Source organism: Garra rufa, chromosome 10, assembly GCF_049309525.1.
Source record: "Garra rufa chromosome 10, GarRuf1.0, whole genome shotgun sequence".
Taxonomy (NCBI): Eukaryota; Metazoa; Chordata; class Actinopteri; order Cypriniformes; family Cyprinidae; genus Garra; species Garra rufa.
In genome coordinates, this window is record NC_133370.1 from 22,394,189 (window position 1) to 22,421,234 (window position 27,046).

At 36.1% G+C, this 27,046-nt stretch overlaps 1 protein-coding gene across 1 annotated transcript in view; it reads right to left on the reverse strand.

Moving 5' to 3' along the window:
• The window catches only part of colec12 (collectin sub-family member 12), a 47,457-nt gene that overhangs the window by 19,844 nt on the left and 567 nt on the right, over positions 1-27,046 (reverse strand). The window contains exon 2 of the mRNA XM_073848260.1: positions 23,465-23,515. Within this exon, the coding sequence (XP_073704361.1) occupies positions 23,465-23,515 (51 nt within the window). The remainder of the gene's footprint in view (positions 1-23,464; positions 23,516-27,046) is intronic.

Here is a 27,046-nt window from a genome sequence, read left to right on the forward strand (position 1 = left end):
CTGTATTGGTTTTGTTTTGCTTGTCTTGTTTGTTTGTTTGTTTATTTGTTTTCCCTGTTTGTGATCCCAATTTATGTACATCTTGCATATTCTAATAAAAAAAAAAGTAAAAAAAAAAAGGATAGGACAATATTTGGCTGAGATACAACTATTTGAAAATCTAAAATCTGAGGGTGCAAAAAAATTTAAATATTGAGAAATTGATTTTAAAAAGTTGAAGTTGAAGTTGAATTGAAATTGAGAAGTTTTTATATATTTACAGTAGGAAATGTACAAAATTTTCTTAATATCCTAATGATTTTTGGCATCAAATAAAAATTTATAATTTTGACCGAGAAGAGAAAAAAAAAAAAAACTGTCATAGTAAAAGCTCCACTGCTTTCGAGACGCATATCGTGCTTGTCTTTCATAAGCAATCGCTCCAGCTGCCTCGTTCCGCTTCCATGTCTTTCAGCCCCAGCCTGCTGAATACTACAGTGACCTTAATAAGTCTTTAATACATTAGCTCATCAAGCGAGTCTCAACAGATTGCAGTGGCTGTAGGGATGAAAACCACAGCTCTCATGAGAGCTGCACGATGAATCAAAAGCAACTGTCATGCACATTTTGTCACTTAAGCCGGTTGCGTAATCAGTAGTAAATCTCCAGCACCTGCTTTCAGATGTAGCAGCATCTACTACACAGAGGCATAGTTCACTGACAAGCTATGCTATATCGCACTCATTTTCACAGATGATATAATCGTGTGATAATGAAATCAAAAGAAATCGTTCTGTGATAATGACAGCTGTTTGCCTAGCTTCTCATTGAACTATGGCTCTGTGTAGTAAATGGCGCTACATCTGAAAGCAGGTGAAAATACCACATTTAATAACATGTTTTTACTCCATACTCACTTCATAATGTCAGTCGAATGTTTGAAATAAATCCTTCTGTGAGGAGATGTAGCTTCTTAGACAGAATAAGGCACACAACATATTTCATAGTATTCTAAGCAGTGATAGAGGCATTGCATTATAAATATACTTTATTATAATGAGAATTATAATAATAACTCCTCAGATAAACCATATATTGTCATAGTTGTGTGTTTATTAGTCACGCTGAATCAATGAAAGCAGTTCTGTTTATTCAGCTCAAGCGTGTTTGTTATTCAGGGCGTATTTGGAGTTTCCGCGCAAAAGCACCCTCTGGCTTTCGGATGAAGATTTACTGCTGATCACAGAACCGTGCTTCACTAAAAGATACGCATGGCAAACGCAGCTTCTGCCTAATTGCGATTGCGATTTCGTTTCAATTTATCATGCAGCCCTAACTCTCATGATTCCACACTTAATCATGAAGGTAATCAAACTACGCCTTTGTTTCTTTGTTTGTTTTGAATGTGCACCCTCTAGCGGCCAAAAATGACATATTGTGTCTTTAATGTTCAAATGTTTAAGCTATTGTAAGGTACAGTTTAAAAGCACCCAAAGAGTTACTGATAAATTAAGCAAATCTGAGTCAGAGTCCAGGCATTTGAGAAAAACAATTCTTTTGCCATTTGACAATAATTATAGCCTTATCTGCATGATCTAAATGCACCAAATGTGTAAAAGCTGTCATAATAAACTATTTTGTTTAATCATTTCTTTAAAGCATTACCTCAACTGATTTCACTTTGGCCTTCTCTTTTTTTTTGACTACACAAATCTGGAGGACCAGAAATGTAAAATGATTCAACAAGATGGATTGGCAGCCCTGAAAGCAAACAGTTTAGCAAACATGATCAACTAGTAACAACAGACCCAGTCAGTCTCTTAAGATGAAGAGCAAACAAACTCTTATAGCATGTCATTCCGGTTTATCTCAACATAAGAAAACAATGAGCTTCGTCATGTTCAAAATATGCTGCATATCTATCTCTACATGACCACTGCCAACATCTGGAATCATCACTCACAGCATAAGACTCAAATAAAATGCCATTTGCATGCGATTCTTTTCAGTTGTGTAGCATCAGAAATGGCCAATCTGGTGCACATCTCTGGATCCAATCATCATGCCCCCAGCATCCCTCATTAAAGCCCCTTCTCTGGAATGTTAACAAGTAAGCACTCTAAAAAAGGGGGTTTAACTACAGAGACAAATTACTACACCATTATGTTTGTAAACCTCTGAACTGTACTGCTCCACACCACTAGCATGCAACAGTAACATTTTTTCCTTCTTTTGACAGCAAACAGGTTTCTAACACTTTAAATAGGCACAACCATCTGGAGCTTATTACAAAAAGAGAAACAAAAAATCAAAGGATGCAAGAGAAAATTTGATACATCATCCCTTCATGCCAAGGACTGAAGAACAAACATCTAAAATGTCAGCTCAGTTTACAATTCGGATGCTAGGAATGCTTTTCCTCAAAGAACCCTTTATAAACCTCATTTATAAGGTATAGGAAGTGCATTCTGTAGTATATTTTAGCGGCACCAAAACCTGTGTATCCATGTAAAAGAGGTCTGGACCAATTAAAACATCACAGCCCATTACACCGGAGCATTTTGATTGAATCTTCATGGAAAACCGGAGCATAATTCCTTCGTATATTGTTACACACTCATGGTTGGTCTACAACATGAAGCCTTTGTTTACATGTTTACTTGTCTCAGCTCAAATATAATCAGACACATGCCGTTTTGATCCAAACAAATCAACAGCGAGCGATTTAAAGAAAGTCTTTAACGTTTCTGGATCCAACAGGATTTTTTTTATGACATCAGCAACAAAATAAAGGCAGAAATAGGAATAAATCCTCTCTGGAGTTCAGAGAGAGGCAATAAAGTCTTTCCTAAGACATTGGCACAGTCGTCGGGACACGTGTGGGCTGTTTTCAGCTCCACTTATTTCCTTATGTGATTAAGGCCATGTGCAGTTTTAGAAATCCAGCGAGACTGAAAGAATGAGATGACAGAGCTAGTGATTGTGAAAACAACTTAAAAAACTGGATAAACCTACTACGGTCTTTCAAGATAAATTAAACATATTTTGTTCTTAGAATGAAAACATTTGAGAAAAGTGGCCACACATATATATGCCTGGCAAGTCATCTGTATTGTATTACTGTAGAAATAAAATGCAAATTAAAGAGGAAATCATAAAAAGGATGTATGGAAAATGTGTGGAGACGAAAACAGAGATAATTCACGGCCAGCCAGACAGGCAGATCCCACTCAGAAACTGAGACAGGAAATCAAAATCCGTAGCCAAGAGCCTCTGGCTAATGAGCTGAAAGAGAGAATCTACTCTTGATATTGGTCTACTGCAGTAAATAAATGCAAATACCTTTAAATCCTGCTACTTCCATATGGTTCAACAGTATTAAGTCTATAACTTAACCTGAACCTCACTTTATATAAAGTTATACATGATAGGGTTTTCATTTTTCTTATGTAACATCTGATGCAGAAACTTCTATAAAAACCAGAGCAAGAAAGACTGTTGGCTTTGATACATGCAGAATGTTGCAACTTTTTTGGCAGCGACTTTAGAAAAGTCATACAAACTCACCTTGTTCTTATTCCAGCACACAATATGTTATTTTTATCGTTGCTGTTGTTGATTGCACACTATAAATGCAAAGCAGCTCTTTTAGTCTACTCCGAGATGAAGAATAAATCTTCCTCTCCTTCAAAAGAACTAATATTATAATCGCAAAGTCCTGAAGTTTGCCCACTTGAGTGTTCTCATACTATTTAGCAGCTTAGTATTAGGTGGGACACATCTAGGGCCTAAAATGAACACTCACCAATCGCCAAATGCGAGTATATGTAACAGTATCAGTTACATAACTATAAAGTATAGAATTTGGATATATTTTTTAATGACCAATTGTTTTATTAGATAAGACCCTTATTCCTCAGTTGGGATCGTGTAGAGCCCACTGAAGCGGCATTAAAACTGCAGTTTGGACCCTTGACCCGTTGGCTCCCATTAAAGTGCACTATATGGAAAATATCCTAGAATGTTTCCCTCAAAAACCTTAAAGGAGTAGTTCACTTTCAGAACAAAAATTTACAGATAATTTACTCACCCCCTTGTCATCCAAGATATTCATGTCTTTCTTTCTTCAGTCGTAAAGAAATGATGTTTTTTGAAGAAAACATTTCAGGATTTCTCTCCATATAATGGACTTCTATGGTGCCCCCGAGTTTGAACTTCCAAAATGCAGTTTAAACGCAGCTTCAAAAGGCTCTAAATGATCCCAGCCGAGGAAGAAGGGTCTTAACTAGTGAAACGATCAGTTATTTTCTAAAAAACATTTACAATTTACAGTTGCAATCAAAATTATTCAACCCCCCCAGAGACTGCAGTACTTTCCAAATGATTTAGTCTCTTTCTGAAGATCCAGGACTACTATTTTTATGGTAAGTTACAAAATTGTCTTAAAAAATTGTCTTAAGCCTTTACAAACTTATTAAAAATGGAATTAGCTTATGGTGTAACACATAGTATATTCTTTGCCCATGCATGTGCTGAAGATGAGTAGCAAATATGGTAAAGTCAACAAAGCTCACACAAAATCAACAGAGAAGAAATAGTTTGCTATATTAGAAAGTCTAAAACTACATGAAGATTTCTAAGACATTACAAGTCCCTAGAGACACAGCTGGCAGCCGTATTCCTTAGATTAAAGTGTGTTGAACCACAAAACCTTTGAGGCTGTTGAACAAAAAAGCACAATATCATAAAATGTTTGATCAGATCAACTGAGACAAACTTGCAATGTACAGCCAAAGACTTGCAAGATGACCAGACGAAAGGAGGCAAAATATTTCAATGCTGTGAATAAGATAAACACTAGACAAGTGTAGTCTTCATGTTGAGGAATCTTGCTGAATACCACTCTGGACCAAGAAGAACAAAAAGGCTGCCTTGAACATGCCAAAATTCATTTGGATAGACCCGTGAAGTTCTGGAAGAATGTTTTATGGAGTGATGTGACCAAACTGGAACTTTTTGGATGTATGGATCAGAGGTACATCTGGTGCAAAAAAGACCAAGCTTACGCAGAAGAACACCATCTCCATCATCAAACATGGAGGTGGGCCAGTCCTGTCATGGGGTTGTTTTACTGTAGCAGGAAGTGGAAAACATGACCATACAAAGGATATCATTGATTTATTAAAGTATCAGACCATTTTGGCAAACATTGTGATGCCTTTTGTGCAAAGTCTGAAGCTAATAATCAATAGACTTTCCTGCAGGACAATCATCCCAAAGTATACGTTCAAATCTACTTACGCTTGGTTCAGGGATCAGTCATAGAATGTTTTTAAGTGGCCTTTTCAGTTTCCAGATTTAATTCTCATTGAAAATACATGGTTGAATTTGAAGCAAGCAGTGGCAAAGTAAAAACCAAAGACTATCAGTGATCTGAAAGCTTTTTCAGGGGAAGAATGGCCCAATATTGCAGCAGAAAGGTGACAGAAGCATCTAAGCACTTCCAGGCAGTGTTTATTGGTGGTTTTAAAGAACAAAAGATTCTACACCAAATTTACTTTCAGGGGTTGAATAATTTTGAACATAAATGTTTAGAGCCAATTCGATTTGTTTTCATTATTCATCAACTTATGTCCTCAGAATTACTCAAATGTGACCCTGGACCACAAAACCAGTCTTAAGTCGCTGGGGTATATTTGTAGCAATAGCCAAAAATACATTGCATGGGTCAAAATTTTTGATTTTTCTTTTATGCCAAAAATCATTAAGAAATTAAGTAAAGTTCATGTTCCATGAAGATTTTTTGTAAAATTCCTACTGTAAACATATCAAAATGTAATTTTTGATTTGTAATATGCATTGTTAAGAACCTAATTTGGACAACTTTAAAGGTGATTTTCTCAGTCTTTTTGATTTTTTTGCATCCTCAGATTTCCGATTTCAAATAGATGTATCTCGGCCAAATATTGTCCTATCCTAACAAACCATACATCAATAGAAAGCTTATTTATTGAGCTTTCATATGATGTATAAATCTCAGTTTTGTCAAATTTAACCTTATGACTGGTTTTGTCGTCCAGGGTCACAAATGTGTATTAATAAACTTTCTTTAATAGTTTACTTATGCATTTGTTGAATTGTTTTCACAAAATGCTGTTCTCTGCAGCAAAATGTCTTGCAGGTCAAGGGGGTTGAATAATTTTGACTTTGTGTAGAGATTAAAAAGTATATAAATTGTAATTTTTTTTTTTTTGAAAATAACTGATCGTTTTGCTAGATAAGACTTTTCTTTCCTCGGCTGTGATCGTTTAGAGCCATTTGAAGCTGCATTTTGGAAGTTCAAACTCGGGGGCACCATAGAAGTCCATTATATGGAGAGAAATCCTGAAATGTTTTCCTCTAAACACATCATTTCCATACGACTGAAGAAAGAAAGACATGAACATCTTGGATGACAAGGGGGTGAGTACATTATCTGTAAATTTTTGTTCTGAAAGTGAACTACTCCTTTAATTTCTTTTCAATTGAAGATAAAAAAGACATGTACGTGACATGGGGGTTGGTAAATTATCATGACATTTTTATTCTGGAAGTGAACTAATCTTTTAAACTGCATAAGCGATCAGTGATGAGACTGCATCTGCATGTGTTTAAGCAGTGTAGTCAGTTTCTGGCATATCTACAGTAGTTGCTATAGCATTGACGTGAGCATCAACCAATGCCAAATTTCTAGTTTCAAATAAACCGGCCATATGGAGAGAGCTAAAAGAAAGGTGAATAGTTTCACACTTATGTACACTACAGGCATCTGGTTTCCTTAAAGCATAAACACATGCCTCATTATTAGCCCATGACATTAGAAACATTGGGCCACAAGGGCACATGCCATTATAATCATACATCATTCAGATGACTAAACTCGTTCGAGCAGTGCACTTATTAGCAAAACATTTAAATAACCATACTGAGTACTGACTAATCAGCTTTACAGAGAAAAGCGCAAACACTGTCACAAAAACTTCATTCTTATTAACTAAAACAAAATATATATTTAAATAAAGCTGAAATATAAATATTACATGAAAACTTAAACATGTAAATTAGTGAAATTAGGAGAAATGTAAATTACAGCAAATGTTGGTTACGAATTAAGTAGGGCCCTATTGTTTTCCACAATGTGAAACAGAATCGTACAATCCGCCTCAATATATGAGTACATGAACATATAAAAATAATTTGTAGAACTGCTTTGAGAGCCACTTCATGAGCATTTTACCACTTCTTACATGAAAAACTATCGTCATATCATATACAAACTTAAAGGTCTTTACAGCAACCCGTCAAAATAAAAGTTCAGTTTAACTTTAAGAAATTGTGACAGAAATATATTACTTAAAGTAATTTTAGTACTACTACTACCACTAACAAAATTATTACAACATTATTTTAAGGAATATTTACCAGAAAAGATTATTTACCAGAAAACTATAAATACACAACACATTATTTCTGGATAAAAAATAAACAAATAAATACAATTTTATATTATATTTTTTTTTTCATAAAACCAATTAATTAGAAATGCTTTTGGTTATTAAAATGTAATGAAACCATTAAAATGGAATCCAGACAATAAATGGAAAACACAGAATTTGGCAATAAAATGTAATTTGAGAAAAAAAGTCAAATGTATTTCACAGGGCCCTAATGTTTTTTGTTAAACCTTTAATAAATTGCTGTTAAATTGTGTACATTTTTATGATTTTAATTAATTAGACATGTTTTTGATTAATCATTTTTAATTTAACCATTAAAACAGAGTCTAGAAAAAAAAAAATAATCCAGAAAAAAAAGGGGGAAAAAAAACAGAAATTAGAAATAAATTTAGGGGAAAAAAGGATTTCATATGCCCTATTTAAGTACTAATATCACTAGCACTAACATTAAAAATGATAATAATAATAATAATAATAAATATAATTGAATATTTAAAATGACAAAAGCACAAAACAAATTTACTAAAACTAAAATTAAAAAGAAAGTTAATATACATGAATATATGAAAATATAAAAATAAAGTTATAATAGTATATAAATAATATTAAAATAATGCTGATCATAATAGGAACATGGAACACAGTACACTTGCATTATTTAAGCATTCTTTACATACAATTCAAAATAATATAATTTTTATTCATGTACACGTTATTTGCTTAGCAGATGTCTTTATCTAAATCTGAATCAAACAATTCAGAATGTAACTTTTTTAGTTTAAAACAAAATGTACAACAGTATATACTATGTATGTAGTACTTAATTATGCAACATAAAGCAGAATTCAAACGCAGTTAAACTTAGCCTCAAGGTTAAAACATTTACTTAAAAGAGAATCTAGAGGGACTCATACTAATGACCTCAGTGATAGAAATCATACTACGAAATGAAGGTTTGCTTTCAAGCTTTTATGGTTCTGGTTTTATAAGGAACTGAGAGGAGAGCACACCGCTGGGGCTAGTGAAAAGAACACCTCCCACAAATGTACTGTTGCCTGAACCGATTTTCAATACGGCTCATTGCTTTTGACAGTACTGTGATGTCATCTAGATGTATCCATGGAGATTCAAAACAGCCCCCTCATTCAGAACACTGTAATGTTCTGGAATCCGTCCCTGAACTTTCATGACAGAGAAAGAGGGGGGTAAAAAAGACCCTGTGAGCAAGTGCAGCGTATTTTTGGGTCTGGATGAATGTAGTCATATAAATGTAGTACCTCTCCTCAGAGACACTTGATCAAATGATAATTGAATTGTTATGTACATGTTTTTGCAATAAAACATAACAAGCGAGCGATAAGAGGGTGACCACACAGGAAAGTCACATTATAGGCTGATTTACAATTTGATTCTGATGTCAGTTAAAAATGATGACTTTCAGCAAAGAGGGATTTTAATTTTTCCAGTTTTCTGTGTGCATAATTACGTGGGTGACATTCGTTTAATGTCTTAAGTCTCAGAGGTATGATCTCATTACGTCAGGGGGTCTGCCAAAGAACATGTTTGGCAACAAAAAGTCAAGCGAGGCCCTTGAATACGGTAAATTACAGCACTAAACAATGATCTGCCATGAAATTAATGGCACAGTTCAGAGCATGTCAACAATTCCTTCATCCAAATTCAAACAGAGCGAAACACAACAGACATTAATGCAATTTAGAATTGTGAAACATTTTCTTCATATTTTTTCTTCTTCTTAAAGAGACAGTTCATCCAAATATGCAAATGATGTCATTATTACAGTTCCAGATCCATTGCTATTATTTTTTTCATTCACCCCAAAAGTACAATTATCTAAAGAACTGTTCTGCAGTTTATATCTATGAGCAACATCACACGAGTACCCATGTGATATGGCTTTATATCGGCACGGCTGTAAACAACAACAACCATCATAAAAGTTGAAAGGCAATTTAGTCAACAGTACAAAGGCAGCGCTCTAATATACAGCATTAAAGTTACATAAAGTATAATTTGATGAGATTTTGCCCCTTAGCCAAAACTATTTGCTCTGGAACAAATAATAGATTAATGAGACCATGTTAGATTTACCCAAAATGAATTGTACACTTTAGAGACTAGGGCTGTGCAATTAATCGAAATTCAGTTTCGATTTCGGGAACGGCAAACGATTATTAAAATACAATGATCGAGATAAAATAATTATTGCTCCCAATTCCACCCCCTTTGTGCATAAAATGGGATTTATAAATGTCTACTTTATGTCGTATTTTTAAAAGCATAAAAGAGAATTTGCGCTGTTCTGTGTATGCCTTCAGAGACGGAACAGAACACGGACAAGTAAAGTGAACGTTTAGCTGAAGATGCGTACCTAAACGGTCAAATAAATGCAAATATATGTCAAAATGTGGCGTTTAATGATTATTCGTGTAAACCTTCGTATGTCTCAAATTAACGTAAACAGTTGAGATCATAGTGGATTTGGGTGTCCGCCATGACACTCACTGTGAGAAATACCTCAAGCGGAATAATACAAATGGTGAGATGGTTGGAGTTCTGTTATCACTAGAATATCACACTTCTCTCAGCCAATCTGAGGACAGGATTTGAGGACAGAAAGAACTGTTGTATAAATGTGTACATATATATGCATGTATAAATAACCGACAGAAACATCATTAAACACCATAAACGACAATTAGATAGATTTGTGTGAGAAACAGTGCTATTCCAGTATTAGTTATAGTATTGTATTTATTCACATTTTGAATTAGCTTTTATCTATTTTCAGTTTTAATTTTAATGTAAGTTTTAATAATATAGTAATTCCTGTATTTTTATTTAGTTTAAATGTATTTTTATTTCAGTTTTAGTTTTAGTAAATTTATTAATTAAACAAACTTATTTTGAGCTTCAAGGCAACATTTAATTATTTTTTTTAGTTTAAGTTTTTCATCTAACATTTATATTTTATTTAATTTTACTGTCAACTAATGAAACCCTTATACACTTAAGTTTATGTTCACTGATAAACTTCACACAACAATCTTGTGTCTGGCCTTTGTTCAGAATTGAAACCTAAAAATTGTTTGTCACATTATGTGTAAAGTAATTGTTTTATTCTGCATGTGAGGAGAAGGCACTTTTATTTGTGAATAATCACTTAAAGGGGTCATCGGATGCCCATTTTCCACAAGTTCATATGATTCTTTAGGGTCTTAATGAAAAGTCTATAATATAATTTTGGTTAAAAATTCTCAATAGTAGTGTAAAAAAAACACCCTTTTACCTTGTCAAAATCAGCTCTGCAAAACATCAACTCATATTATTGTATGGCCCTTTAAATGCAAATGAGCTCTGCTCGCCCCGCCCCTCTCTGCCTGGGACGTGATGTTTACTTTAGCCACATTTAGCCGCATTTAGTGGCAAAACTTGCATTAAAAAAACCCTTATACTCACTTTCAGGAACGATTTGCACGAACATAAACGCAGATGGGAATCAGCGCTTTAATTTTAAAAACAAAAGTAATGTTAAACCTCTGCATCTTCAACGGCTCAGATGTTGGTAGTAAATGACTGCAATGTTATTATTACATCCAACAACATAACACCTCAATTGCTCAATCTGAGACATTCTTGTCTTCCTCTGCACCTGAGTCACACAATGGGGGTCGGAGTCGGACTGTTTCATCTCAGTGAGGGCGGGTCTAAGGTAAGACGCTCATGTCAATCTACTATCGTGGGAGCGGCCTCTGTCGGTGTGCCATCACAACGACAAGAAGCTGAGAATGACCTGATTTTAAAAAGGGAATATTACTTTTAAAGATTAAAAAAATACCACGGGGTGGATTTTTATCATTGTAGGGTGGTTGTGTACACAAACTGCCAACACACATTAATGTTCAAACAACATGTAAAAGTTAGTTTTGCATCCGATGACCCCTTTAAATAATTACATTATGTATTTTCTTTTCCTCTATGGACTTTTCCTTTAAAGGGATAGTTTACCCAAAAATGAAAAATTGGTCCTAATGGCCACACCCTCATGTCCTTCCAAACCCGTAAGACCTTCGTTCATCTTCGGGAACACAAATTAAGATATTTTTGATGAAATCTGAGAGTTTTCTGACCCTGCATAAATGTAGAAAGGACATCGGTAAAACAGTCCATATGACATCAGTGGTTCAACCCAAAACTGCTGCGGTTGAACCACTGATGTCACATGAACTCTTTTACCGATGCCCTTACTACATTTTTGGGCTTGGGAACATTTCAGTTACGTTGTTGTTTATGCTCTCGGATTTCATCAAAAATATCATAATTTGCGTCATACAGGTGAAACGACACGAGGGTGAGCAATTAATGACAGAATTGTCATTTTTGGGTATCTATCTATCCCGACTATCCCTTTAATATTTCATCAGAAATAAATAAAATACTTGCAACTTCATGTTTCAACATAAAGATGGCGATCAAGAGCCAAGAATGTCATGCTGTACCTTTAGACTTTTCCTCACGCAACTTCCAACTATCGTATGTCTTCAGAAGACTTTTATATGTAATCGCATGAACAATTTTCATGATACTTTTATAGTGTTTTTCATTCTTTTTGGAGCTTGACAGCTGTGGTCACTAAGGACTGTGTAAAGAGTCTTTAAAAAAATTCCTCTGGTGAACTGTTCCTTTAACCTCTTTATTGTGTATCGAATGTTCTAGCAGGGGTGCAGTCATCTGCGCAGACGGGAGGAGTGTGGGTTGGGGGGTTTGGAGTGGGAAAGGTTCATGCTAGTGGGTGGCCCACCGCAAGGCCTGAATCCTGACTCAGCAATCAGCGGCCGTCACAGTGGAAGGCTGTTTGTTACCGCAGCAACTGAGCTTAGCCTGAAATAAGCCAGAAGAGCGCTCGCAAGCTTCATCACTTTATACAGCCAATAAAACCACCGAGCTCTTTAATAAACTTCCATGCCAGACGTGCTTGACACGTAACAGAACAAACTGCAACAAATGCACCAGGACAAACGGTGCCACTCCACCCATTGTGTTAGTGACTAAGAAACAAAATATAAACACCAATTACATTTGGAGACACTAAAAACAAACTACAAACTCAAATGGATGTGTTTGCGCCACTCGATGGAGCCATGTCCAATTAAACTACAGATGTACCATGAAGACAAATACCCTGCGCCAAAGTTCAAAGTAATTACTGTCTAAACATCAGCCGTCAGAAGAAGATTTCCTCAAGCTTTTTCGCAATAATTTATTATTTATGTATTCATATTGGAGTTGAATTATACATTAAAAAAGTCAAAAAAGTAACCCGATCAAGAATAATACCGTGCGTCAGTTGTCTTGACAGCCAAAGTAATCAAAGCCTTAGAAACAAAGGCACTGTGCCTCTGTCTTGGCCAGTTCTGCAAAACAGATTGCCAGTAAGTAGTACTCCGAGTCGAGCAAAGAAAAATACACATCTTTCTTTCACTCTACCTTTTTTTTTCAGGCCAGGAAGCGCAGAGTTGATTTTGGCTGAGTTGGGAGCCAAAAGACTTTCATTAATATATCAGACACTGCGCTGCACTCGAGGCCTTTCTTTTATTGGTAATGCCAAAAGAAAAGAGTTGGTCTCCATCAGTGACATGTATTGTTTTTGAACGAACGCCAGACCTTGTGTTGCAAGAAAAGGCACAGAGTCCATCCATCATTTAGGTGTGACACCGTATCATATGACGGTATGGGTAGGAACATCTCCGAAGACCTTCTATAAGATTGGACGGATGCTAACTTGACCCGTTCTCCTCGCACGGTAGAGCCCAACAGATGGTTTGCTTTACAAGCTGCATTTATATCTATTTGTCAAGAGTGAAGAAGGAGAAATTTGGTAGCATTCCTTGTTTATGCGAGGAGACCGCCACTCCTGATCTGTTCCCTGTCATGCGAAAGCCTGACTACTGAGAAGCATGAATCTAGTCAAGGCCTTCAACAGCAAGTCAATTCGGAATAAACAAGCAAGATTTACTCTAAATCTTCTTGTCACTATGTAAACTACAACAATTGTTCAGCTCAGAGTTGCTTATCTCGCATTTCCAATGTGTCTCCTCTACTGAGAGCTCAAACAAAGGTGCTTTCAAAAAGTCGGATTCAACTGGCCTGACCTAGCATTGACCCGAACCCTTTCCCGAATTCTTACAGCCCATGCCATGAACCTCCTGCTGGGAAGCGGTCATTTGTGCATTGGGTGGAGAGAAAAAAAATCCTTTTCTCAGTTGGAGAACTGTGTACCATTCGCCTAATCCATGCTGGGGCAGGCTTGAGATAAGGATAAAATCCTCAAGACCCCCCTGAAAGCTCACCCCGCAGACCCTGTGGGCTAAAGAACAGACAAATGTTCTTTCTTCATCTGCCTTCATCCTTATGGTCTCTGCACACATACTGAAAACACACAAGCATGCCATGTTTCAAGTCGGCATTACAGAACCCCAACGCATGTAGACCCTGGAGGGGAGGGGGTGCATTAAACAAGTACTCTGAAAACATTCTCCTCTAGTAATAATAAACCTGAGCCAAATGAAAAACACTTGCTCTGACTCAAACATGTACTATATCAAATGCATCTTTACTGGAATACATGTAAACAACAACAGTCACACACTGCAAAAGCTATTTTCTTAATCAGTATGAATGAGTTTGAAGAAAGACAGAGAAACAAGATCATGTTCTCAGACTTATAATAAAATCGCTTTCTAACTGAAATGTTTTTTTAAACATAAACCTTACAAAATTTAGTTAGATTTATGCCTTTAAACAAATACAAACAAACAAGTGTAATACTGTTTACACTAGTGCGTGTTAGTTTAAAACAGCGTTTTAAAATGAAAACAATCCTCGCTACACTGGCATTTTCAGAAACGATCTCTGTCTAAAACACACAACCAAAAACGCATGTCACATGACCATTCACGCAGGTACAACCATAGTTATGTATAAGTAGATGCCCTATTATTTAGATGGTGGACACGTCTACATGCTTGGAGCGGTTAAATGGGAAATCTACCTATACATATCTGTGGGTACAACAATGAGCATGATGTTATTGTTTACTTGGTCGTCAAGGATACACAGAGCGAATGTGGGCAGCTACGCCATCATTTTCAAAAGTCTACGTTTTAGTCCGTTTACACTAAAATGCAACCCTGGAGTTTTCAAACTAAAACAGGGTTCGCAGCGTTTTCAAAAGTCTCTGTTTTGATCTGTTTACACTGAAACGCAACCCCAGGGTTTTCAAACTAAAATGGGGTCTGCAGCATTTTCAAAACTCTCCGCTTTGGTCCATTTACACTGATACGCAACCCTGAAGTTTTCAAACTAAAACGGGGTCTGCAGCGTTTTCGAAAGCCTCCATTTTAATTTGCTTACACTGAAATGCAACCTTGGGGTTTTCAAACTAAAACACGGTCTGCAGAGTTTTCAAAACTCTCCACTTTGATCCATTTACACTGAAATGCAACCCTGGAGTTTTCAAAGTAAAACGGGGTCTGCAGCGTTTTTGAAAGTCTCCGTTTTGGTCTGTTTACACTGAAACGCAACTCCGGAGTTTTCAAACTAAAACTGGGTCTGCAGCATTTTCAAAACTCTATGCTTTGGTCCATTTACACTGAAATGCAACCCTGGAGCTTTCAAACTAAAACAGGGGTCTGTAGCGTTTTCAAAACTCTCCGCTTTGGTCCTTTTACACTGAAATGCAACCCCAGAATTTTCAAATTAAAACGGGGTCTGCTGCATTTCCGGAAGTGTCCGTTTTGGTCCATTTACACTGAAACACAACCCCGGTGTTTTCAAACTAAAACAGGGTCTGCAGCATTTTTCGAAGTCTCCGTTTTTAAGGTTAAAAATGCAGAAGTAGTGTAAATAACAGGCGTAACCGTAGCAAAAGTAACACATTTTAAAATGAAAATGCACTAGTGTAAATGTAGCCTGAAAGATAATCTGTTCACAAGATGAATGCTCTAAATTAAAACATCCTACCATTGTTTATCTCATCAGTTTTTATTTTGAGTGTAGTTCTGGGTGATATGCCAGTTTAAACGACAAACCAGTTAGAATTTATAAAAAAAACTGCCCTATCTGTACAAGTGCCTAAACAACATATGCAGCGCTGTTAAAGGTCCAAAGTGCTTTGAAACACGCAGCATTATTCTATGTGTTGACATAATTTCAACTGAAACAGGAAGACAGGGCGGGACATATCAAGCAGCGTTTCATTTATATCACAGCTTGGGCCAGAGCCAATGAGCTCGGTAAAACCACATTTGACAGCCACAATCTCATCCATATCACTATATAATATAGCATTCAGTGTAGAATTCTAATGGGTCTGATATGTTTTGTAGTCTGTGCCGATTGACACATATGACTGCTCTGTGCTATCACGTTTTTGGACTATGTGCGTACTGTGGCAGTTCTTATGAAACAGCACGAAACCAGACTTCATTCGCCCCAACGGAAAGCCTGTTCTCTATCCAGCATATACTGTATACTGAATATACCATTCACCATACAGAAAATACTAACCTTGTGAACAAGTGATCCATTTCAGATGCAATTTCAGCATCTATTTAGAGTGTAGGGGGGTGGGACGCTTCGGATTCTAGAGAGCATTTGATTGGACAAAAAGTTTGATGAGAAGCTGAAGTGCAGGGTGTTGTCATCAAAATCGTTGATTCATATGATGTCTTGAATGCTTATATCTTCTAAATATACATTTTGTTATTGTTTTGGAGCACACTAGCTTATACATGACCTTAAGGCTAACATATTTATACTAAAAACCAAAAACTTCAATTTTGATTTCTTGTGGAGGTTAATTGAGAGGAGATCCCTGTTAACTACATACAATTCACACTAATAACTGGAAAACTTTTAGAACTATTAATAACACAACTAATGGGAAAATAAACCAACTGTAAGACGTTAAAAATGGATGCAAAGAGGAGAAAATTCTGTAGCAGGCAGATCAAGCTCACTGTTCACCATGCATGAATTAAATTCTAAATATTAAACTGGAGGTGAGAGGTTTATATTACTGTATCTCTGAGGGGAACTAACTGTTTTAAGAAAAGTTTAGATGGTATTTTCTTTTCATCTTATCTCTGTATATTGCATAATAAAGCAAAATTAAAAAGCACAGCATTGCTTTGTTTACAGCGTTAACCAAGGAATAGCTGTATTTCTGTTGTTCCATAAGTGCCACCTGCTGTCAGAGAGTAAATTTGCATTCTCATTCAGTCCGTCTGCTGTTTTTGTTTTATTCAGATATGTTTTATATAGTATAATATCACAAAGATAAGGTCAAACCATTCTGTTTTTGCTTTAAATTTTGAAATTATATCTTATTTACATCAGAAACTGCACAAGCTACAGTACAGACCAAAAGTTTGGACACACCTTCTCATTCAAAGATTTTTCTTCAATTTTTCATGACTATGAAAATTGTAGATTCACACTGAAGGCATCAAAACTATGAATTAACACATGTGGAATTATATTTAATTCTATATATACTATATATATACTATATATACTTCTGCACAACACAACTGATGGTCCCAACCCCATTTATAAGGCAAGAAATCCCACTTATTAAACCTGACAGGGCACACCTGTGAAGTGAAAACCATTTCAGGTGACTACCTCTTGAAGCTCATCAAGAGAATGCCAAGAGTGTGCAAAGCAGTAATCAAAGCAAAAGGTGGCTACTTTGAAGAACCTAGAATATGACATATTTTCAGTTGTTTCACACTTTTTTGTTATGTATATAATTCCACATGTGTTAATTCATAGTTTTGATGCCTTCAGTGTGAATCTACAAGTTTCATAGTCATGTAAAAAAAGAAAACTTTGGTTCAAAGGTGTGTCCAAGGTTAGGGCTGTCGCGATAACCGCAATATCGCAATACCGCGCTATTGACGTGCATAACCGCAGAGGAATGCAACAACCGCAGCAACCGCGATATTTGCCTGTTTTCTTTTTTCCTAAGGATTCGCCCTTCTCACTTAATGTCTATGTGCTGAATATTAAATTAGTAATAAGTTAGTAATGATAACATAATGTTTTTATTATGAGGCTCAGTAGATATGCATTTAACAAGCCTAAACAGACAGCGAATGAGAGAGAGATCGACTGAGCATGTGCGATTACCTGCGTCTGTCTTTCAGACCGAGTCAGGTATGTATGTGAAACTAGCTTGTCATGTCCAAGAAAAGTGAAATCTCTGTCTTAACATCGATGCTCTGCTGCTCAGCTGAGCCTTTAAAAGCGGCGATTAAAGTTAAAATGATTTCAACATCGTGTTTCATTACGTCTCTCTTTGATTAAATAAGCGTTTTTGAACGTATAGTTGAATGAACGGTTTAGAGACTTACTCAAAGATAGTCTCTTGCCTCCCTCTTGTGGCGTAACAATGAAACTGCACTGACTGACAGCTCGCCTAAAGCACGCAGGTGAAATACTAACAGAAAGTCTCTCGTCCAGTCAAACTCGAGGGTGCGCGCTAACTGTTATACACACGAAGATTTCAGATGCAAAACCTCTAAGTATGTCTGACATTTTTCTTCAAAATTTGCATTTCTTTCTGGCTAGGTTTCTATGTAAGTACTGTTTACTTCACTTCATATAGCAACGCGATTTGGTTTCGGTTTATTGATTTCTGAATATGACCTTACATTGTAACAGCCTACATATGGCGGTAATACCGCATACCGCGCTACTGAGCCACTCAAAATTACCGCAAGGGAAATTCCTTAACCGCGACAGCCCTATCCAAGGTGTGTCCAAACTTGGTCTGTACTGTATATGTAGTATGTTTGTTTGGATCGTAATTAAAATGCAGTGGTTCTGCAACTGTTTCGCGCATTCGGATTAATATAAAGGCACAGTCAGGGAAAACCCGTAATAAATCGCCAAACCACTAGAATCCTAAAAAATTTGTAAGTGAGCAACAAAGAACATCTTTAAAATGTTGCTTTCTTTTCGAAAATAGCTTCTTTCTGTATTTCCTTACATCTCCTTCATTCCCCATCCAGCGCTCTTTCCCAATGCCTTTGAAAACCACTGAAAAAACATATTTCCATGTCAACGGCTTATAAAACGTAAAAAGTATCTCTTCTGTTCCACTGGGATAAAGAGTAACTTTTGCCAAATATCTGGCAGCACTTTGATACTTTGAGTGAAGGGGAAAATAATCAACTTAATAGTGAAAATGTGTTAAAATCAAACTGTATGACAGATCCAAACAGACAGCTTCGATTATCTAATGTTGCCACAGAGTAAAGAAGATAGAATAGTTTCCAAGACTTTCTGTCCACAAATACACTGGCTCAGCGAAAAGGGGTGTTTTGGGATGCAATGTATCCACCGAGAGGGTGTACACCCCTACATGGACCCTGCAACCCACCAGCCTTACACTCTTGCGCTGACTATGCTGTATTCCTTCGCCAAACTTCCTCACTTGTTCCCTACACCCACCTTACAGCCATCAAGCCAAGAAATGAGCCTGCATTACAAGAAATAAATCAGCGATTCTACTAGTTACGAAAGAAACATCAGCATTTCAACCGCATTTCTGTGTACTATCGACCTGCAGTTCTAAGAACACTAATAACCAAATAACATTCAACATCTCAGATGATATACTACATCCACTACATTTCTTTCATTCATTTTTGCCTTGTGAACGGTTTTAATCTAGTTAGGCTCAAAATAGGCCTTCTAACCCCAACCTTAACTCTAAGCCCAAAGTTTAGACTATAAACCTCCTAAATCATCTGTATTCAGTTTAATTAGCTTAACACTCCACTAAAGTATTTAAAACAGATGAGGTGCATGACAAATTCACCCGGTACCACTCTTCTGCCGTGACAAATGAACTGTGGGCTCGAGTCCAACCACTTTTAGGAGCTACACTCTTAATGTTCATGACCTTTATCAACTCATTCCTCTACCTCAGTGGTCAAACGGCACATTATTACTCTGCATGAAATGAAATCTAAGTCAAACTGGGAAATAACTCGTGCTGCTTTAATAAGTGCTAGTTGGATGGTGGTAGCTCAGCCCGGAAACCTGAAACGTCTTTCTGGACCACCAAAGACTACAGATTTACAAATGCCTTAATGCATAGGTAATAAACTATCGAATTACACAGTTAATGTGATTTGTTGTGGGAGGCCTCTCTTGGAAATACACTGGCTAAATTAAACAAGTCACTTCTTAAAAGGAAGAAGGTATGAGATTTAGGGCAGATGTTAAATGAACATACATCTTCACTAACATTCATTCCTCCAGCAGACAATGGCTCAATATTTTTATAATATCACCTGTCATCATGGTATGTGATAGGGATGAACTGATATTAAAATTCTGGGTCCCACTTTACATTAGGTGGGTACTTACATGTAAATGAATCATTTGGTACAACATACTTATTGTGTACACACGTTTTTACATTGTACTTATGTATTTTTAAAAAGATCATGTTTCATGAAGATATTTTCTAAATTTCCTACCATAAATATACCAAAACTTAATTTTTGATTTAATTTTTAAATCTTTCATTTGGACAACTTTAAAGGCGATGCCCAATATTAAAATTTTTTTGCACCCTTAGATTCCAGATCTTCAAATAGCTGTATCTCGGCCAAATATTGCCCTATCCTAACAAACTATACATCAATGGAAAGCTTTTAGATTATGTATTAAAATGACCCTTACGACTGTTTCTGTGGTCCAGAGTCACATATATGAGCAATATCATACGAGTAGCAGTGCGATATGGCTGTATGTAAAAATAGAGGAAATGGGCATGAACAATTAAATATTCAATATTGACAATGTAAGTGTTAATGTTATATAGACATATATATACTTGTTTCCACCATAGATTCAAATCTCAGTTTGACAGTTTTAACAGCTGAGCCCAAGCCTCCTTACTAATTTGAAAACATCACTTTAGAACTATTAACAAGAACTAGTTCATTGTAAGCTGGAGCTCACATCTCCAAAATCCTCCACACATTTTCAAATAGACGTTATTTTACAAACAAACTGCATATTTGAAGTCTAAACAAGATCTCATGACAAAAACATACCTGTGGCAATGTTTTTGCAAGACATGAAATACGTACTGCCATGTACATTTTGTGTAACATTCGAAGTGAAATGTCTACTGAGTGGCGCTAAAAGAGTGTTTGTTTTTTAAAACGGAAAAGATGAACGGTACGTTTAATGCGACGCTGGTTTGTATGTATCACTGCTGTAACCAGGGGAGGCTGGCCCATGGTGGGCGATAGTGCATCGCCCTCCTTGAGCCACACGAAAAAAGAGAGGTGAAAAAGAGTCTTATTTTGCTGGTCCTAGTCTGCATATTACCGTACAATCAACAGCCTGAATGTCACTTTCCAACCTAAAACCCCGCCCCCTTGGGGTGATCTCAGTCAGATTGAAAATCGCCCCAGCCGGTCTCATAGAGTTATATTGAACCTTTGTTACATTTTGAACCTTACAATGCATTTCAATGGGCACCGGGAGGGCTCGCCCCAACGTGATTTCGTAATACGCACTGATGCGTGCTCGAAGATGTACAGCACGCACGCTTAGCGAGACGTCTGAATGCATTGGCCATGCTTTCAATGGAGAGGGAACTTGTCAGATATGCCTGATTTTAATGAGAGGGTAATTGATCACTTTGCCTGCTTAAAAGAGAGGCGAGCAAAATTTCAATACAAGTGATGTGTGTTATTAAATGTTATCACGGTCGTAGCCAGCTATGAGGTCACCGAGGTCCGGACCTCGGTCATTTTTTATATTCAAAAATAAAATGTCAAGCTCTTTGAATGATTATTTAGCCGTTTAAACCTCCTAATATCACATAATTGTATGCCATTCATGTTGCTGCGAGAAGCTAGCGCAGTGAACGGGGCTTGAGAAGGCGTTGAGTGAGAGCGCGGGTGCAGCAGCCTCCGTTTGTTGCCAGATCCACCTAATATACATGTTTTTTGACTCGTTTGTCCAATTTAGTGGGACACTTTGGGACGTTTATAAAGTGGAAAGTTGAACGTTAGTTTTATGCCAGTGTCAATATTCTAACGTTATTTCTATAACTTGTTATAAAATAAAAATTCCCTCAGCTAAAAAAAACAAAACGAACTTTCCATGTAAAACATTATACTGAATAAAAAATCTTTCACAATCATCTACATGTCTGTCTATTTTGAAGTTTAGGCTATATGTAGTGCATTTGTGGGTGTTATTATAGCACAATTCTTAACACCTTCGGACCTCACTAATTTTCAAACCCTGTTTACTGTTGTATTCTTCAAATGTTGAATTGTAAATAGTTGTATTGATTGCATATTGGCAGCCAAATTTATACTGAATATGTTCTGAAAAGATTTGATTAATTACAGTTTTAATATGAGAAATAAAAAGTCTTTAATTGTAAAGCAGTATTGCTTTTTTTTGTTTTTACTCTTAGTTTTTTTTAAACTAGTTGATGACAATGTGTCTCTTGATGGCCATGGTGGAAGTGTTTCAGTGTATTTGAGACCATTGCGAAAAATGTAATATAGCTATTCAAAATACTGTACAGTTTGTACAATTCATGCCTGATGTTGCCATCTAGGAACAGGGAAACCAAATCAAACAATGTAATGTAATGCTGTAAAGTTGGCTATCTGAATTTTATCATAATTTTACCCATTAAAGCGGTTATCTTTACCATCATCGGAACAGTTGCCCCCCCAGAGATATTTGTCAGGAGCCGCCACTGGCTGTAACTCTAATGTTTCAAAATAACGTACTATCAGCACTGCACCTAAACCTACTGGATAGTATGAACAAAAATGAATGTGACTTAAAATGCAATCGCAAGCATGTCGTTTTAGCTTGTTTTTCGATTACTCTTATTGATTTCTTTGTTTTTCGAAGATCTTTTAGCTCGAGTCATGTTTTTCAAGGGATTCGTACCCAGGGATTCCGCATCCTAAGTTCAATTCCGAGCCGGCTGAGCTACCGAACAAGCTTGTAATGTCCAGAAAGCGAAACATATGGAGCTATAATCATAACTACAAAAATCTTAAAGTGCTCACTGTTTTACTGCCTCTAGTGTTAATTTCTGTTGGAAACTGCAGTGATATGTACTTATTGGTACGTATTTTGTGTCTTGCATTTTCATCATGAGATCAGGTTGTAAAAAACTCTTAAAACTACATTCAGTGACACAATAACAGTATTATTTATAAAAATTATAGTGGATTTTGGCATCCGCCATGACATTCACTGTGAGAAATACCACAACGAAGTGATAGAACTGGTGAAATGGTTGGAGTTACAATATCACTAGAATATCGCACTCTCTCAGCCAATCAGATTCGAGGACAAGAGCAAACTGTTTAAATATATACAGCAAATTTGACAAATATGTGCACTATACTTTAAAGAAATATTTCCAAAAAAAGTTGTTTTGTTTTGTTGGTTAAAAGCATCAAATTGAACAATGGCATATATATTTTCAAACTCAAATCCTTGCAGAAATTACTCCTTGAAATCTGTTTTACAGGACTGTAAAAAAAAAGGGCAAACCATTCAAACATATTCCAAGTTTTTCATGATCAAATACAACATTTTAAGATAAAAAGGCAGAGAAAGAACTGAGGAATCAAAAATTTATTCACTAAAACATACGTCTGATGGGCTAATGATAAAAGCACATGTTTAGAGGGGAAAACAACTCCGGTACACACCAGGACATGACCTTGTGTAACTTATAATCGGCTTTCCTGACTATAATTTAGAGTCTAATTCACCCTTCAAACACTGAAAACAAGCAGATATGCGGAGAAGAATGAAGAAAACAATGAAGAACATCTATACTGATCATGAAGTGACTGCAAATTTATCAGGCACTGCAACAGACTTACCAAACCTTTTGTAGCCAAAAGATTGCACTTCCTCTTCATCAGTGAAGTCGTCTGCAAAAGTAACAAACGACAGTGATATTAGTATAGGCCCTGGTAATCAAATGATGTCATAATATAATAATATTCATCAATAAAATATAGATTCTATATGACATCTGTGATGTCAAATTTGAATTTTCAGCATTATTACTCCAGTCGTCAGTGTCACATGATCCTTTGGAAATCATTCTGATATGCTGATTTGGTGAGTAAGAATAATTTTTTTACTATTATCAATGTTGAAAACAATTGTGCTGCTTAATTTTTTTGTGGAAACCGTGATATGTTTTTTTTTTCAGGATTTCAGTAGTAAAATATTTATTTGAAAATGTTTTCTCACATTCTAAATGTCTTCACTGTCACTTTTGATCAATTCAGTACATCCTTGCTAAATAACAGTATTCATTTCTTTCCTCCACCCAAAAAATAAATTTCTGACCCCAAACTGTTAAACAAACTATATATATATATATATATATTATTTCAGTGAAATATTATACAAACAACAATCTCTGAAATGTCATAACACTAAATAAATATGCCCCTATTCATGTTTTCCTTAGAAACAAGGTTAGTTTGTTACGCTGAGGTAAATAACAAACAACATTCGCTCTGGAATTGATAAAAAAGCATGTCTGACTGCTGAAATAACATTGGCCAGGATGGTCCATTCATGAGTTAACTAAACGATACCATCCTCTACTTCCTCCTCCTGTCTTGGAGCGCTCTCTCATGTGGCTACAATGCTCATGGGAAAGGAGAGGGGTGACTCCAGGCGGTTTTATGTGTCATTGTCCAAAGCCAGAGAAAATAAAGAAAGAACACATGTTTCTGTAGTTGGAGCCCACTCCCCCTCACTCTGATACTAAACCAGAGTCTGAACCGCAGGTGGGTGGGGGAACAGTCCATTAGAAACCCCACAGAGTGTGACCTCAGGTCCAACCGTCCAACTGGACACATATACACACAACCCAGAGAAACCTCAGAGTGGAAAACTAGGGAACAAACAGCTTGGGACAAAGAATTGTAGACTGATGGCTGACAGCTATTTCAGTCGTTTCGCTGAAAATAACAACAAAACTCTGGGAAATGTGAAGGAACAAAGCTCCCACACAGCCAAAAAACAACATTTTTACAAAGCCACGGTCAGAAGCATGACATTGCAAAAGAATTATTGCTTGAAATAAAACTTTTAAGGTTAAAGATGTTATGCATGGTGGAGTATCACAGAAGGCTGCGGATGACCATTACTCAGAGGAACAACATTTCACTGTGTGTGGTCTAAACACGCTTATTAGGTTGTTTTATTAGTGCCTTTTGCACTGTTTACTAAGCATTAAATATGCTAACGCTTTAAATTTACTGGTAAATAAACATTTATGTAACCAAAAGATGAACCAAAAACACGTATCTGAAGTTTGTATAAAATCCAGGCAACCCACAGGAACTATTTATTCCGGTTGCACTTCCAATGAAGCAAGATTTTAAAAGTCAATTTTAAAATGTCCCAATGACAGCCTCCATGCATTGCTCTTAGTTCAATTTGAACTCACATTGAGATTTCCACTAGATGGCAGCATTCTAATTAAAACTGAGGAGAACAGTTAAATGTTGCATAACTCATAAGACACAAAAATGTGGTGTGAAGGCTTGGTGTTTGTCTAAACATCTGGCCATTGGACATGCAAAATGACTCAGGATGGGGAGATGTGGGGGTTGTTTTTACTGTAAGAGGCTCTCTGAGTCACATTTAAATTCTGGTGTGCAATTGAGATGGAAAACATCTTGGCTTGTAGGACAACCAGGGTATAACAAGCTCTGAGAATACAGAGGACCTTTTCAGTTTTAATTATAGAATTCTGACCCTTTATTTCCACAGCACAAATGACTGCAACTTAGAATTAAGAGCACATCACACTTTTAAAGCTAAACTCGTTAAGTTTTTGTTATTCATCCCAATAGCATACTAGTGGTGTTAGAGGTCATGAGACTTTTTTCTGTTTTCTCGTTCTCATTTTATTTTTTCTAATTCTTATTTTTGCAAAGTGCAATTAGCACTGACTAAAATATAGCTACAGTTGAAGTCAAAAGTTTACATACACCTTGCATAATCTGCAAAATGTAAATTATTTGACCAAAATAAGAGGGATCATACAAAATGCATGCTATTTTTTAATTAGTACTGACCTAAATAAGATATTTCACATTAAAGACGTTTATATAGTCCACAAGAGAAAATAATAGTTGAATTTATAAAAATGACCCTTTTCAAAAGTGTTCTGGAGTCCCTTATTTGTCCTGAACAGTAAACTGCTGCTGTTCTTCAGAAAAATCCTTAAGGTCACACAAATTTTATTTATTTATTATTTTATTTTTTTTTTAGCATTTTTGTGTATTTGAACCCTTTCCAAAAATGACTGTATTCTTTTGAGATCCATCTTTTTACACTGAGGACAACTGAGGGACTCATATGCAACTATTACAGAAGGTTCAAACGCTCACTGACGCTTCAGAAGGAAAAACGATGCATTAAGAGCTGGGGGGGTTAAAACTTTTTGAATTCAAAGATCAGGGTAAATTCTTCTGAAGGGCAGTACTAAATGAAAAAATATGATACTTAGGCAAAATAAGAAAAATGTAGACATCCTCATTCTGTTGAAGTTTACACCCCTGACTCTTAATGCAGCGTTTTTCCAGCTGTGGATTATTCAGGTAACAACACAGTATTAAGAATCAAGTAAACTTTTGAACAGGGTCATTGTTATAAATTCAGCTATTATTTTTTTCTTGTGGACTATATGTAAACATCTTTTATGTGTAATATTTTGTTTTGGTCACTATAGGGCTACTAAATAAAAAACAACAACATGCATTTTGTATAATCCCTCTTATTTTAGTAAAATAATTAACATTTTGCAGATTCTGCAAGGTGTATGTAAACTTTTGACTTCAACTGTAGCTATATGAAACAAACATTATTATTAGACTAACTCAACTGATCATGTGATCTCAACATGGCTCTTCATGCAGAACCAAAAATATATTTCTAGAATAATTTTAAGTGGCCTATAATAGAAAAAAATAACTGAATGCACTTTTAATCAAAATTCAAGAATCCAAACACGTATTTAACTAACTTTATTTAGTCTCTCAGATTTAGAAGCTTTGCAGAAATGAGATTTCACAAGTTCTACAACCCTTAGAGAAACATCTTCACACCCCGCCAGATGTTTTATTTGTAACGTGGCCACGCGTTTTCATTTTTTCTAAGATAAACCGTGCAATGGCACTTAACATCCCACACAATAGCCGGGTCAGCAACACAAGGCTATGTGTAGATACTTCTATTCAGCTGCCTTATGGCAGTTCAGCCAAACAATCCGCCAACCTTAGACACTACGAGCAGTTAATCGCAACCAGATGTTTCGTGCACTGGAGTAACACACATTCCTCTCACAAGAGAAAGAAAGAAAGAAAAGCAGAAAAACTGAAGAGCGAAACGCGTGGACAGACTCAAGAGACTTTTCTTAAAAAGACACTGCA